The sequence below is a fragment of the Solanum stenotomum genome, chromosome 4 (assembly GCF_019186545.1).
Source record: "Solanum stenotomum isolate F172 chromosome 4, ASM1918654v1, whole genome shotgun sequence".
Classification (NCBI taxonomy): Eukaryota; Viridiplantae; Streptophyta; class Magnoliopsida; order Solanales; family Solanaceae; genus Solanum; species Solanum stenotomum.
In genome coordinates this window covers 26,170,566-26,187,752 of record NC_064285.1, presented here as the reverse complement: position 1 = coordinate 26,187,752, position 17,187 = coordinate 26,170,566, and the positions used below count along the sequence as shown (strand labels likewise).

Genomic DNA, 17,187 nt, shown 5'->3' with positions numbered 1-17,187 from the left:
TCGAATCTAGATGAGGTAGGGCTGGAAAATTGAAGAAATTTAATTGAATTAGTATAAAAAAACACATGTTAGGTTGTCCATATGTTGCAACATATGACTTATCTGTGGTAATTTCAACATAAAATTGACCATATGTTCCAACAGAATATACATATGTTGCCACATATGTCAATTTGATGGATGTATTAAATGATAAATTAAGTAATTTAGTTTTAAAATGTTAATTGGACCATATTTTATTACATTAGACCATAATTTAGCAATAAAAAATGTTATAACACTATGTATAGCGATTTTCTATTATGTTATATCACAATCATATGGAATTACTTAGTCATTGGATATGAACTAGTGATATAATACTATATGTATTGAATAATTGATAAATTTGATGAAGGTGTTAGACTACAATTTTGTAATTAGACATGCTATAGCACTATATATTAGTGGTACATGTTGTATTAGATCAAAATTTAATTGAATTAATATCAAAAAGCACATGTAAGGTTATTCATATGTTGCAACATATGACCTATCTGTGATAATTTCAACATAAAATTGACCATATGTTCGAACAGAATATACATATATTGCTACAAATGTCAATTTGATGGATGTATTAAATGATAAATTAAGTAATTTAGTAATTGAAAATGTAAAATTGATTTATTACATTTCACTATAATTTAGCAATAAAAAATGTTATAACACTATGTATAACGATTCTCTATTGTGTTATTTCACAATCATGTAGAATTACTTAGTCATTGGATGATGAACTAGTGGTATAATACTATTTGTATTAAATAATTGATAAATTTGATGAAGGTTGCTACATTAGACCATAATTTTATAATAAGACATGTTATAACACTATATGTTAGTGTTACATGCTTTATTAGGTCAAAATTTAATTGAATTAATATCAAAAACCACATATATGGTTATCCATATGTTGCAACATATGACCTATCTATGGTAATTTCAACACAAAATTGACCATATGTTCCAATAGAATATACATATGTTGCCACATATGTCAATCTGATGGATGTATTAAATGATAAATTAAGTAATTTAGTGATTAAAAATGTTAAATTGGACCATATTTTATTACATTAGACCATAATTTAGCAGTTAAAAAGATGCCACAACACTATGTATAACGATTCTCTATTGTGTTCACAATCGTGTTGAATTACTTAGTCACTGGATGATGAACTAGTGGTATAATACTATATGTATTGAATAATTGATAAATTTGATGAAGGTTGTTGCATTAGGCCATAATCTTGTAATTAGATATGTTATAACACTATATATTAGTGTTACATGTTGTATTAAGTCACAATTTAATTGTATTAATATAAAAAACCACATGTAAGGTTATCCATATGTTGCAACATATGACCTGGTAATTTCAACACAAAATTGACCATATGTTCCAACAGAATATACATATGGTTCCACAAATGCCAATTTGATAAACGTACTAAATGATAAATTAAGTAATTGAGTGGTTAAAAAAGTTAAATGGGACCATATGTTGCAACATGTAAGTTGTCATGCCCCGAGCCTACACCCTGGACGTGGCCGGCACTTGAAGACCATTGCTGGCCCCCAAGCAAACCCTTGGCCTGGCTTTCTTAACTCAGCGGAATAACTCAATGCAATGCAAGGTTATAAAACAACCTAACTGATAAAAATCTGGCCAAAAAGGCAACTCGAGTCTCAAAATAGAATATTTACATATATACATAGATGAGAGACTCAAAACTGCCCGACTGACTGTCTATGAAGCCTCTAAAATACTGAGATGGATGTTAGGACAGACCCCACAACATCCTAATAAAACAAAACTAAGAGAACAAAATAATCGAGTCCTCCGGAATGCAAAGAGGCTCACCACTGACTCTGAAGTACTCAACTGGATCAACGGCGAACCGGATGCTGGCCCTGGGTACCTGTGTCTGCATCATAATAAGATGCCGACCAACTGGCATCAGTACATTGAATGTACGAGTATGCGAGCTGGAAAGTTGAACCACAACTTAAGCTTGGAAGGAGTACAAAGGAACTCTTACCTTGGCTCTGTTCAACTCATGAATAACTGAACTCAATATATAAAGCAATAAGACACATGTAATATATAAAGCTTGTAAAATAGTGTAAACAACTTAGTTCGTTAAGGATAAAACGATAACAAACTCAACTTTACTTATATAAAAGTTATATAACTTTTGTGGGAGATTCTTTAACCGACAACCACCACTATGAGCCCTAGTGATGATACAACATTTTACCTCATGTTGCTCAAGGACCATCCTATACCTTGTCGTGATATAGGAAGCTAACTTTACTAAGTAGATCCACTAGCTTAACTTATGTGATCATCTAAAAGGTATGACCCGTTAAATCCCATGTTGGCGCATGGTTCTTATGGAGAGTTGAGTTAATATAAAATCGTGTCCCCAATTCAGTGCTCAAGACTACTCTCAAAAATATACTTTAGCTCATAAGTGTTTTAAACACATCTTTCTTTAGTTGAGATAATTACTCAAAACTTAGCCTAAAGGCTCACTTGGAAACGATGTTCCTTTTTCTTGAAAACTAGTCCAAAGGCTCTTTTGGAATCATAGTTCCTTTCTTACTCAAATGTAAAAACATTTAGAAACTTCTTTGGGAATAAATAGTTCCCTAATAACTTTTGAGAAATGAACTCAACTCTACACTCTTTACTCAACTTGAAACTCTTGACTCTTTACTCTTTACTCAACTTGAAACTTGAGCCTTAAAATGAAGTTAAAACATTCAATAAAGACTCTTGAACAACTTTAAAGACTTGCTTTGACTCACTTCTTTAACTTCTAGACTCAACTCTTAACTTCACTTGACTTGGAAACTGACTCTCCTTGAATTGGAAATATGGATTCAAGGTCTTTGATCACATGTTATGGACGAGTTCTTGACGTTTAGACGTACCTTGGAGCGTTGAAAACAACTATGAAACATAGGTACAACACCAAGGAACATGCATGAGAAAGTGTGAAAAGAATGGGGAAACTTGGCGTCCTTGGCGCTCTGCAAGACGCGGAGCGCCAGCCCTCGAAGCTTAGAAGGGGCCTGCTGGTGCTCTGCTTGGCGCGCCGCTCCAAGGGCTGGGCTTCAGAGCCCCTTTTGGGGCGCGTTGGCTGGCGCGACGCCCCAGCCCTTTTCCCCGAAAACTCTGACTTTTCTCCTTCCTTTTTCCAACTCTAAACCTTCTAAACCTCAATGGTTCCAGCCCCAAACACTTAGAATCATTAAAACCCTCAACATACAATAGATTCAACTCAAAACGCCACCGGAAACATCCACCAAACCAACAAGAACTTCAACACAACACAACTACAACTTCAACAAATACCACCAACAACTTCAACAAACATAATCGATCTTTTCTCGAAATTAAACGAGTTTGGTGTGTGGGGGAAAGAACCAACCCCACACTATGAGCTCACATACCTAATAGGGATCACCCCCGATGATATCCATAACGATCTTTGACGAAACCTTGCTTGATCTTCTCTTTCTCATCTTCTTCTCCTTTTCACTCAAAAGCCCTAACTCTCACTCTCACTCTTTTAAAATGGGACAAACTGATCAGAATCAGTCTAACACACTAATATATATCCAAAATAAAAGGCTAGGGAAAAGACCAAAATACCCTTACAAAATTTCGGACGGATTTCCCTGCCAACTGCTCAACTTCCAAAGGGCATAACTCCCTCATACGAACTCGAAATCGAGCAAACTTGGTGGCGTTGGAAAGATCATTCCACAAGCTCGCAAACATAACTGGAACTACTCCTAACTCATCCTGAACTAGGAGTTATGACTGCTCAAAGTTGGCAAAAATACTCATTTTTCCCACACTCAACCAAATTTCCAGATTTTTGAAGTCCTTCCAAAAATGACTATTTCCAATTCTAAGCCTCTTCATTGTTATTTCAAATTGTCGGATGTTACAATTCATATGTTTCAAAATTGAGCATATGGGTCAACACATTGAGCAATATGTTGACACTTCTGTCACTTTTTTTAGCATATGGACAATATTCTATTATAAGTAGTAACACATAATTGAAATATGTTTTAACATATACACAATTATGTTTTAAAGATGTATCAATTCAAAATAAATCACACATTTTATATAAAGACATAAGTTGATTCAAATTAAGATAAGATAGATTCATGAATAAAAAAGAACATTCATTAAAATTCAACAATAATTAGGGAGCATTTCGATTTGGGCATGTAGTTCTTTTGTGGCCAAAGTTTTACATATGGAACACTTACTTTTCACAAAATCATCACACAAAATATTTCTTTCGACAGTCATCACTATCGACTGTTTAGCGATACCATCCTTCCAACACCAAATATATTGATTTTTCTTCTCGATCCATTCACCAAAACAATCAACCCCTATGAATAATTCCTCCATTTATCGTGCCTGAAGAGAATTAATTAAAAAATCAATTAGTACTAATGATAAGAATACAACTTTGGCATTTGTTGCAACATATGAGTCTTATGTTGCAACATATGACTATTAAGTTGCGACGTATAAGTCATATGTTGTGAGAGTGTCACGATCTAGATCACCGTGATTGGCACCCACACTAAATTTTTGGTGGGAGAATCATTACTACAATCCGACTAAGCAATTTTCAAGAGACTAAAATATTTAAAGATACGAAAGTAGGTTTAAATGACTAAATAAATACAGAGTCCCATACACTTCGAAGGTCTAACGACAACTATTGTGGAATTTCAACCCCTAGAACTAAAAGTCATTGTACCAAAATTTTGTTAACCAATAAGTCTAAGAAAAGGGGGTGCAACACCGAAACTAAACATAAACAAAAAGTATGAATGAAGAAATAGCTTGAGTCCGAAAAAATTGGACTAAAACTAGGAGGGATCAATGGCAATCTGAAAGAACTGACGCACCCTTGAATCGTGTCTCGGTCAGTGATCTCCTAACTGAGGTCTGTCAGTAACCGTCTGAAGATGACATGTACTCAACAAAGAAAGAGTAAGTGCAATATCAATACACAACCACGGTGTACTGGTAGGATCACGCGGTTACTCCAGTAGGCACAATATACACAAGCAATTACCACACAGTAAACACAATATACATAATGCACAATTCAGTTATCATTTTAGGAATGACATACAATTTCCCGATATATATCAATGACAATTAGATATGAACGTAATAATCACAAGTGGTCCTCTCATGGAACCTACACCCAAACTGTTAGTGTGTTGAAATGTGACACCCAATCTAATATACATTTGTTGGAATGTGACACCCGATCCAATATATGTGTTGAAAAGTGACACCCGATCCAATCAGCACAACCACAGTCACAATCACACCCATAATGAACAGTGCTCATAGCCATACAATCAAGTAATAGGTTCATATTTCATGCCACGAACCATTAAAGTTCCATTTGCGTTTGAAAATCACTAAAGTGCAAGTCTTATGTTGGATAAAATAAAAGATAAGTATTTTCTGGAATGAGATTATTTAGTTCAACAATAGTGGATGGGGTATAATTATTCTTATTATATTGGGGTGGTGCATAGCAAGAGTATGACCTCTAGTTTATAGTATAATGGATCATGGATTGTTATGAACATATGTGAAAGTAGAGAGGTAATATGACCCTTTTCCAATTATGAATTTGTATCCATCTATTGTCTCTTTAGGGAAACATAAATGAAACCTCTGAAATTAGATATTTTCTTATAACCAACCATACAAGTAGAAGAAGAAAAAGTATAGTCACCACTGTAAGTTTTTATCTTTTAGATCTTTACAGACACCAAACCCCAATGATTAAAACATTGAAGATGATAGCCTATGAAAAGATAGGTGTTCCAACTACTTTCATTCTTCATCGCCATCTTCGTCCTCCTCATCGTCTTCAGAGCCTTCACTCTCCTTACCCTGCATTAGACATTTAGCATTCAAGTCAATCAACCAATTTAACAATCTCACCAGAAAAGATTGGTGAAGACTTAAAGAACCACTGTATATAACAGACATTTGACAATAGTTAAGTATTTTGTGCACATATCTAAAGGATATTATTCCTCTGCCAAAAAAATGATCATTCTCAACCACAGAATAACTCCACTTTATACACAGCATCAAAGAACACCATATGTTGATCAACATTCAACTAAATTCTACTTTAGGTGTTATGAATACTGTGACATTGTAGTTATAGAATAAGAACGTATTATCTCTATTTAAACAACAAGAAGCTTGTGAGAATAATCCAAGCAAAGCTTTCTCTCAAGGTTCTTTGCTTTCACATAAGGTATCACAGTTAATCATTAGATTCCTTAGTAGTGTTGCATCAACCAACACAGCCAACTAGGATTGGAACTCTATGGTGACCAAATCCATGAAAGGCAATGAGCGGAGAACCCTCCACGCACCACCACATGCCAATCAAAGCTCAAAACCCAACAAGATCTTAGCATGTGTTATCGTGTGCAGTCCGCCAACGACATTCCGAAAATATTCTTTTACCGGTGGACTCTTCTTCACTTCAAGTTGACCTTTTTAAGGTCTTATGTGTTAGCACTTAATGAAAGGCTTAATCTTTATCATTTAGATCTAAGTCATAATGAGTGTTTGCTTTTAAAAGTTTAAACCTTAATCATTTTGATCATAATGAGTGTTTGCCTTTTAAAGTTTAAACCTTAATCATTCCGATCTTAGTCATCAAGTGCATTTGTTTTTGAAATTCTACAACTACTTAATATGTCTAAATAAATCTGATTGATTAAACTTTATGATAGTCTTAATATCACTAAGATATCTATTCAAGGATTTCTACAAAGATTGTAGTTCACCGCTACTCCATACACTATCACTGCTAACTGCCCCTGCCGCAGCCGCCCACCATTATCAACTACCACACCATGCACAACCACCATGGCCATCTGCTACCACCAGTTACCATTACAACCACTTATCACTACCATCAATCACCACAATAAGCCACCACTACATATCACCATCTATCGTCGTCATTCACCACCATTAGCTATCACGATTGTCCACAATGACTATTAGTTGCCACAACCAAGTACCACAATCAAAAACCATTGTTAATCACTACTACCAACCACCATCATTACTGGCTACTATTACCCAAGACAATCTCTAGTCAACACCACAACAACTAGCGCTAACCATCACCGCTACCAACAGGCATATTAACTGAAATTCGTTTTTTGTATTTATTAATTTTAAATAAAGATAAGTTTTATATGTTAAAATGTTGAGAAAACAAAGTCTTAATTATTTATTATTCATATCTTAATACATCTTAATACTCAAATATTGATTAAGATTCATACACCTAAATCTAAATGCACATTTTAATACTCAGATTCAAATGAGTTATTAATCTTAGGGCCCGTTTGGCCATGCGATATTAAATCATAATATGAAACCATGAAATGAAGTTGGAAGTTTTGTTTGGACATGCAATTTGGACTTTTTATATTGTATGTTTTCTCATAAACATAAAACCTCCATAAGTTGTAAAACTATTAAAATTGTCTCAATTCTTTATACAATCTTACCAAATAACCAAAAGCTTATAAAATCACATAATACACTATCACAAAACTATCTAAAGAAAATACAACACTTATTGATCAAACCTTAATTCAATAAAAAAATAAATTGAACATAAGTTGTAGTGTTCAAGTTGTTAGAAGCTAAAGAAAATTGTTTTTTCAATTAATGTTAGCGTAGTTAGTCTTGTCCACTCAATATAATGATGGAAAATTATTTTTTATTAAACATTGATTTGAATGAAGTAGTAATAAATTTGATAAAAAATAATGCATTTGGTGAATGCAAATGGTAAATTAAAAATTGATTTGAAATAAAAATAATATATTAGCGAGAATAATCATTATATGAGATATAAATGGTTTAAAAAGTAATGATATAATAATAAATTTTATTTACATATGAAACAAATGGCTAGTAAATATATATAAATTAAATGTGGGTTTATTTTACAAAAATAAACTTGTGGGTCAAATTTTTTATTTGAAAAATCTCAAATCATGATTTTTAGAGAATTTGAGATTTCATCTCATAATTTCATATAATGAGATGAAATCGCATGGACAAACGCCTACATCAAAAAAAAATGAATGGTCCGAACTCTAACCAAAATCATAGGGATCCACTTTAAGTTTCCAGCAAAGTATCTCAATATTAATGTTTTCAATGCACATTACCACATTTCTATTTTTTCCCATTATTTTTAACTTGGAGTCCTCTTATGTATTTCTCTCTTCTTCTATTTTGATATGTTTTACTTGAGTTGAGGATCTATCGAAAACAAACTCTCTGCCCTTCACAAGGGAGGGGTAGAGAGGTTGCTTACTCACAACCCTCCTAGACCCTAGTTGTGGCATTTCACTTGGTATGTTGTTGTTTTACCACATTTTCAATATTTTGTAAATCAATTCAAGCATAAGACATTCAATGTCATTTTAATATTCTAGTGAATTTTTCCGACAATAAAAATATTCCCGTAACTTCCATCTCAGAAAAGAAATATTCCCATAAATTTTCATACATACAAAGTATTTTGGAGATCTCATAGCAATTCATTGTTATTTCATCGGCTTATAAGATATTGTAGTTTGAACCTCTTAATCTAACTATTTAAAATAAGGGTTCACCCACAAGCTAAGTTGCTTGGACTCTTCACTTTTGGTGCCGCACTCATGTCGACACAACATGGGTGTGGTGTGGGTGTGGGTGTGAGATTTGTGTCCGATATGGTCAACCGATTTTGGGTACTTTGACCAAAATTCATGGGGAAAATCTGAACAATTTTAATTATTTCTGTTTCTGTAATCAATACAAAAGCTAAGGTGAAATTGAAGAAAATAGAATACCTTTTATATAGAAATTTACATGTCACTCCTTTTCCTTTAATTTTAATTATTTTAGGTGAATCCCCTCACCCGTATCCATACATGGATCCATATTCCTGATTTTTAAAATCTGATCACGAAGGATCCAACCTCTGGATCTGCACCCGTATCGGACACCCAAACCCGAGTCCGAGCAACTTAGCCTATCAGTGATGTTGAAAAAGCCCATAGGATAAATACAGTACAATAACAACAACAACAACATACTCAGTGAAATTCCACTAAGTGTCAAGTGATGATGGAAATCCCATTAGGATAAATACTGAAATTTTGATAATTATTGTAACGATAATAGTTTCCAATATAAGTGCACCTAGTGTGTACAACTAAAAGACACGAAAGATAAAACTCTAACTACACTTTTTTCTCTCACAATAGCATCTAGGGTTGCTACAACACATCGTGACAACCATTACTGGTCAGTGTCAAGGTTCATTCAAGTCTTTCGCTTCCGCAGTTCCGCTATACAAAAAACATGTGAGTTCTTGTTTTACAATTACATGCTATCTAATTAGTTTGAATTAATGTGTAATCATCCTTTGGTATCAAAGTAATCCCTGGAATAGTGACCCTTTTTACATAATTGTAACAAATCACTTAAGCAACTTTGACACATCTAGATTGTTTATTCTTGCCTTGTTCAGTCTTTACTCTCTTGGCAGGTTGAGGGCCTTGTTGCCAAGTGCAACTCAGATATTGGTTTTGCAGCCTCAAGGCATTTGTCCTCCAACTCAAGATGCCTCCGGACATCTTCTAAAGTTGTTATTCATCCATTGTGGATCAAATGCATTTTCATATGGTCTCATGAACTAGAAAAGAACATATGATTGTTTGGATCTATTGTTCATCAGTCAGCATGACCAGCATCTTTCCACTCCATGATCATATTTGTTATTGCTTCAAATGTATTTTCATTGAATGTTCTAGACATTTCTTATGTGAATCTAATTTAATTGTTAAGGACTAGAATAAGTACCAAACCTATTCTTCAACGCACTCCAAAGATACATAACTCTTTGGTGATCCTTAAACTCCATTAGGATGTCATCATCCAAGGTGCTTGGCAATGTAGTGCGAGCAGTGGTATTAATTTTCTTCCAAGCATCATAAGTGGCACGGTCACACTAATGTTGAACCATGACCATCCTTAGGCTCATTCATGACATCGGCAATGGCTTCCAAAGCCTCTTGCTCTTTAACACATACTGGACTACAAGTTCCAAATTTCATAAATGTCGCCATTGAGTTTCAACCCTTTGTTGAGCCTAGCAACAATATTTTTTGAAGCAGTATTTATTCTTTAATAAAATAAAAAACAATTTATTTACAAAAATACTCCCCACAAACATGGTGGAAAGTCTTGAGGTAAGCATGGTAAATGATTCTTCTAAGTTATGCTCACAAACCAAGATGAAAACTGCTCACAAATAATCTAAAACATGTACCTTAAAGCCATAAAAAAAGGAACCATCATAAAAAAGATGTAGGCAGTTGCATATCTAAGATTTTGAAGTCTCCACAAAGTAACCACACAATTCTTAGAATTTAAGCTTTTCTATTGAAGACGAAATAAAAAGAAGAAGATTCTTGAAAAGCGCAAAAAAATCTCTAATGAATTGGCGCAGTATGTCGGGAGAAAGAAAAGGATAAAGGAAGTTATACCTAACAAATACGTTTTTCCCAAAAGCACGCTTAAGCCACCCAATTATCATATATTTTATTTAAAATATTTGCAATAATATTTGTAGATTAGTCTTTGGTTATCAAATTTGGTCCATTGTTTGTAGGAGGGGTATAAATGATAGATCTTTTGGTTTTGCTTACTGTATACTCCTCTGATGTAATTACTACTGAAATACGCCATTGGTGTATTGTTGTCTATAAAATGTTTAACTTTCTCAAAAAAAAAAAAATTGGTCCATTGTTTCAACTTAGCTTGAAATTTGGAAAACTAGGTTGAGGAATATTTCACACAAAATAATGATTCACTCACAAAATTTTGACCTTATTTTCAAGCGAAGTTCATGTCCAAACACAACTTTCACTTCCATTTTTTTTTTTGAGCTTTAACTACTCATTTTTTCAACTTCAACGAAAGATAGACCCAACTCCTACATTTAGTAAGACTAAGCCCTCAAACTATTACCATCTTTACAGAAAGCTTACTCAACAATTAATTCACCCATGGTAGCAACCTTAACCAAACACTTGAATTCTAGTGATAAGGTAGTTACAACCTCAAGTTCCACTCGACTCCACAGTTTCTCCCACCCTCAATGACCCTTACGATCTTTTGACTTTCGGAAGACTACCTTAAGAAGCTGATCCATCACTTAGGAAGATTATTCGACATTATTGACAACAAAGGCCAGACAACTTATTTGAAGATATAATGCTAGAGGTTTATAAGGAAAGAATATTCTGAAAAAATAATGTAAGCCCAGAGAGAAACACACATTACAGTCACAGTAAACTAAGTATTCATGCACTTATCCATGATATATATATATGACACTTAAGAACCAGCTGATGTATCTTTACCTCGTACCCATCGAAATCTTCTTCATCAGGCTCCTGTGGTATAGTAATGCTTAGTTCTTAGATGGTGTTAGGCAACAAACATGTTTTACGACTAAATTTTGATTAAAGAAAACAAGGAAGCTTGAATGGGACTAACATTGTTAAAATAAGTGAGCGGGTTCGGCCACAAGTCATCCTTAATTATCTCAGCAACCTGCAAAAGCACCAACGATAAAGTGTCAAAATGAAAATCTTCAACAAAAAAATAGACCTCAGTACACCAAAGTTTGCACCACCACCCCAAAGAAAACAGAAAATTGGGATTAGAAATCATCATGAAGTAATCTGCAGAAGATATAAACATATACCTCATCCTGAATCTCTAAAGCCTCATCCTCATCCTCATCTTTTTGATTGACTTCACTGAACCATGTAAAGAAGCTGCATGGGAGACCCCAAGAAGGAAAGCAACTGAGCAAGGATGACCAGAACTATCACATCCCAATGTTTATCAAGAAAAGACTACAGAACATAAGGCAAGTTACAGAACCACCGCTACAATATTAGCTGCATTAATTAGTGATTATATTCATGTTTTCTAGAAGAGTCTAAGCTTCTTTTCTGATTATGATGACAAAGCTCAGCATCACCGCTGACCAAAAACCAGCAGAAGTGACGCAAAAACATTCCAACAACCAATATCGTCTAGAATAATTATATTCGAAGGTTTGCACTGCAATGGACCAATGATACACCGTATATGTCATAATGTGCATCAACAAACACTTAAAAATTATCATCAACAAAGTTTAAAACAAGTAAGCATACTATCAAACATTATCCAAACCACGTTTCCAACCATATATCAGAGCATTCCATTTTAAGTTTAGCATATAAATAGCAAAAGTTGATTAAAAGTAGATAATATAGAAATGCTAGAAATAAGTAAACTCACCTTTCCTCAGCATGAGATCGCTTGTTTCCTTTCTTCTCATGAGCAACTCCATTAGGAATGCCCTTCAAAAAGTCAACCAATATCATCAATATGATGAAATAGGGAATATACAGAATGTGTGACATCTGTCAAGCTGCAAAACGGAAACTCACCATGCCTTCTTTCCATTTTATTGTTGTAGCAGATATCTTTGTCAGTCCATCTTCAAGGAAGGTATAGGTCTTTGAGAGCTTTGTATTTTCAAAATAAGGATTTGCACTGAAGTTCTGTAAAAAGGAGGAAGTCATCAATTTGAATTTCCAAAAATAACAATTTACATATATGGATGTACATTAATTCCATGTGGGGAAAAACTTACAAAGGTGATAGAATAGCCCGACTTCACATCTTTAGATTCTTCCACTTCAATGGAACTTAGAAACTTGAAGATCTAGCACGGGATGAGGCAGATACATTTTCAGATGCAGAACTCAAGAAGCATTTAGAGGATAAGTTACAACTTATTATAGATTTATTAGAGAGCATTGTTGATAATACAGCAATGACTCGTCAAAAATAACAACTAAATTCAGCATTGATAGAGCTTGGCCAAAAATAGCAGTAGGTTGGTTATAATCTAGAATAATAGTTTATAACCAACAAATTAGAACCAAACCTTTTGGTCTTCTTCAGTTAGAAGTTCACCTAGGACAGGATGGCTCAAAAACTGCAAGTAATGAAACAAATCAATCAAATGAGAAGCAATTCAGAATTTCAGTAACATAGAGATACGGAAGTCTCAGGATAGGATCACTAACAGCAGTCAACCAGAAATCTGGAATAGCTTTAATGATGTTGTTTCGCTTATCATAGACAGGCTTGCGGACCTCATTGTACTTCTGTTCCACTTCCAATACTTTATCACTTGCCTCTTCATTAATCTGATAGAAAAATTAAAATGCTCATTAGTTAACATGTAACACCAACTATTAAGCAACAAAAGAAATCTAGCAATCAACTCTAAGTTAAATATTTTTTATTCTTGTTTCAACTCTCACCTAAACTAGAACATACCCTGCCGACCATCTTTTTTGTCAGCGCACTAGCAAAAGCTTGAATTTCAATACGCTCATGTGTTTAGAGATGCTTTGGTTTGAGAAGGTTAAGATTTTCACCAACAGAGAACAAAAAATTCCATCTCAGTTCCTTTACATTGCTTTACATTACTATAGGACAATAAGTAAGTCGAACATTCCGTCCCCAGTGTTGACATCTTTTAGTCTACAGAAAAAAGCTAAAAAGTACATTTATGTTTCACACTTTCACAGTATGAGTATTTCGTGTTTGCACTCAAAATCTCTACTATTTCTTTATTCCATATAGAGATGCTTCTTTACACATACAGAATTTTATTTTTTTTTATAACTGTTGTGTCCAGGACAACTTGTGCACACCTCACCCCACCAGCAAAAATTACCACGTAACTTTGTCCACAAAGGCTACGACAAGACAGATGGAAAGAAATCACTTAGTGTTTTTGTCACTACTAGGATTTGAACTTGAGACATCATGGTTCTCAACTCACATCAATGACCATCAGGGCACACCCTTGAGTGTGCACCTATAGAATATAAATGTAGGTTTCCCCTTCTTCATTGAAATGGAATATATATCCTTCAACTAATTATCAGACAAGTTTACCAAGGTATAGGAAAATAATATATAAAGAGGGCATGCATTAACGAGAGTATTTCCATCTATTCCAGCTGTTGTTATCAGTTTTCACAATTGCACATCCCAAGTGTTGTTAATATTATGCACATACAGAGAGCAGACATATGATGGAAAAGCTCCCTTATGGTTCTAAACAACAGATTCTTTAAATTTGAAGATGACCATAATATCTAAGTTCAGTAAAAAAAATAAATTGCAGAAGCTTTATAGGTGATATATAACAATAAAAAGACTTGAGCATTCTATTGGAAGAGAAACATAACAAAATGCCAAACAGCTCATATTCTTACAACTCTTGTGGACTCAAATTATATGCTATAGGTTCTACCACATACATGAAAGGAAACGGAAGCTTAGGAGCCAAAATTGGCCATTACACACATCTTTTCATGGTCATATTTCTTATAAAACTAATATCTAACAGTGCTACCAATATAGAAATCGTCCCAGTTCTCTGTATTCTTTCCACTTTTTTGGTTTAAACTGGTTGTGATTTTATAAATATACTCCAATGATGTTATGCAAATTGACTTTGAAGGAGGATAACGGGTTACTAGATTATTCCTCCGATGAGTTCTCCCAAAACTTGTAATGTCAAACAACAAATGATTGATTAGAATAACGAAACTTAACTCAGAAGTAAAAGAAAACAGAAATGTGAATTGGCGCACAGGGATGCGAATGAGATGATATAGAAGCCAAATTTTGGCCTTTGTTTCACCAGAGAAATAAAGACAGTGGATCACCTAGCATGTGAAAGGCTAGGAGTATGAACTAAACATAGGACATCTCATAAGTAGACGGTGAACAAAAAGAGACAACATGCCTGAAATCACAAAAATACAGTCTTTTTTGTATGACAATTAAATGATGGTGATCTTTACATGTTGAACTCGGTTATTTGGACCCTTGAGTAGCTTATGTAGTTGTCTAGTATGTGTTGTTTCCACCGAAGAAAGATATATATAAGCAAGGTTGCACTCACTGTTCATTCATGCTTAACATTTATCTTCAGTTCAGTTTAACAAAAGATGACACTTCCAAAGTCATAGTTTACAGTCACATTTATGAAGGTTTGAAGGAATATGAGGAAGCAAATCTTCCAATTGTCCAGACAAGGGAGGATATCTAACAGAATCTGCATAACACACTATTTTAGAAACAATAAAAAAACAGCATCACTCACTCCAATTATATATTTTTTCAAATATATGTTTATACTGAGTATTGTCACAAAGAAATCCAGTGACTCAAAACTAGTACTATAAAGTAGTCAAAAGAAAAGTATGAATAAATGGGATTACCTTCTCAAGCGCGTCTTGAATTTCTTGCAACTTTTCAATGGAAAAAACAAGGTCACCATCAATGTTGTTATCTTCATCCACTTTTTGCTTCTTCCCTTTGTCTACACCCATCTTATTCACTACACAACTTTCAACTTTCAACTTTCAACTTTCAACTGCTCTTTCTTGCCTCTTAAACCCTAGAACCCTAAACCCATGAATGAATTTATATGTTGTCAAACTAAAAACAGTGCACGTGTGAAGAACAGAACATGAGAATGGAGAGTTTTTGACAAAATGACTAAAATGGTCCTCAATATAGGGGTAGTTAGTGCTTTATTTTGGTTCTTACGGCCCGTGACGCAATATGAAATCATGACCAGAAATTAGGGGTGTTCTTGGTTCGGTTTGTATTGGTTATTGATTAAAATTAAAATCAAATCAATCCTTTCAGTTTTTTTAATTTTTCAAAACCAAATCAAACCAAATGAAAAAAATAACTGTCGGTTTGGTTCAATTTTTCTAGTTTTTTTCGATTTGAAAGTAATAAATTTTTGAGGACATACGTATCTTAATAGACACAAACACCTAGTACATTAACAGTCCACAGAAAAACTATTGTTGGTTCAATTAAGCAATACTAGAGTTATCATTACACGAACAAAGTAATTTAATTAACAAAAAAGTGTGACTATCTTATGAAAGGTATGACAGGTAAAGACTAAAATAATGAATTTTGATGGACTTTGATTTAGGATCGTAATAGTTGAGCTAAAATTGAAGTGTTGGACTTGAGAAAATGGTAAAGTTAAAGACTTAAGTTACTTAAAATTTAACAAATTTTTTGTATTTTATTTATGAATAATATATCGATAATTATAAAATTTATGTATCTAATTTTTCGGTTCGATTCGGTTATTTTTGCAGTTATTTTTTGGTAAAATCAAAACCAAACCAAATACGACTTTCAAAATTAAAAACCAAACCTAACCAAATATCAATTTTTTTAATCGATTTGGTTCGGATTACGATTCGGTTGAATTTTTTAACCACAACCATGAACAGCCCTACCTGAAATCGTGATATGATCATAATATGAAATTATAAGATGAAGTTTTGTTTTGTTTTGACATGCGATTTGGACTTTTTACATTGTATGTTTTCTCATAAACATAAAATCTCATAAATTGTAAAACTATTAAAATTGTCCAATTATTTATACAATCTTATCAAATAAGTGGGGGGGGGGGGGGGGGGNACACATAATACACTATCACAAATTTTTTCTAAAAAATACAATATTTATTGTTCAAACATTAACTCAATAAAAAAAAATTGATTGAATATGAGATGTAGTGTTCAAGTTGTTAGTAGCTAAGAAAATTGGTTTTTCAATCAATGGAACAGTGGTTAGTCTTGTCCACTTAATATAATAATGAAAAAAATTCATTAAACATTGATTTGAATGAAATAGTAATAAATTTGATAAATATAATAATAATAATGAATTTAGCGAATATAAATGGTAAATTAAGACTAGATTTGAAGTAAAAAATAAATTTTCTATTAGCGAGAATAATCGTTATAAGAGATACAAATGGTTTAAAAAGTAATGATATGAATTTCAAATTTTATTTACATATGAAATAAATCGCTAGTATATATATATAT

General features: G+C 33.5%; 1 protein-coding gene across 1 annotated transcript; it reads right to left on the bottom strand.

Moving 5' to 3' along the window:
- Positions 1-5,780: 5,780 nt before the first annotated feature.
- Positions 5,781-15,701, bottom strand: LOC125862073 (NAP1-related protein 2-like). Its single transcript, XM_049542049.1, has 10 exons — positions 15,538-15,701; positions 13,318-13,440; positions 13,176-13,226; positions 12,879-12,950; positions 12,673-12,786; positions 12,521-12,582; positions 11,934-12,006; positions 11,723-11,779; positions 11,587-11,619; positions 5,781-6,010 (listed from the first exon to the last, which is right to left on the bottom strand). Exons 1-10 carry the CDS (start codon positions 15,646-15,648, stop codon positions 5,951-5,953), a joined length of 756 nt encoding a protein of 251 aa, XP_049398006.1. The 5' UTR covers positions 15,649-15,701; the 3' UTR covers positions 5,781-5,950.
- Positions 15,702-17,187: the final 1,486 nt, after the last annotated feature.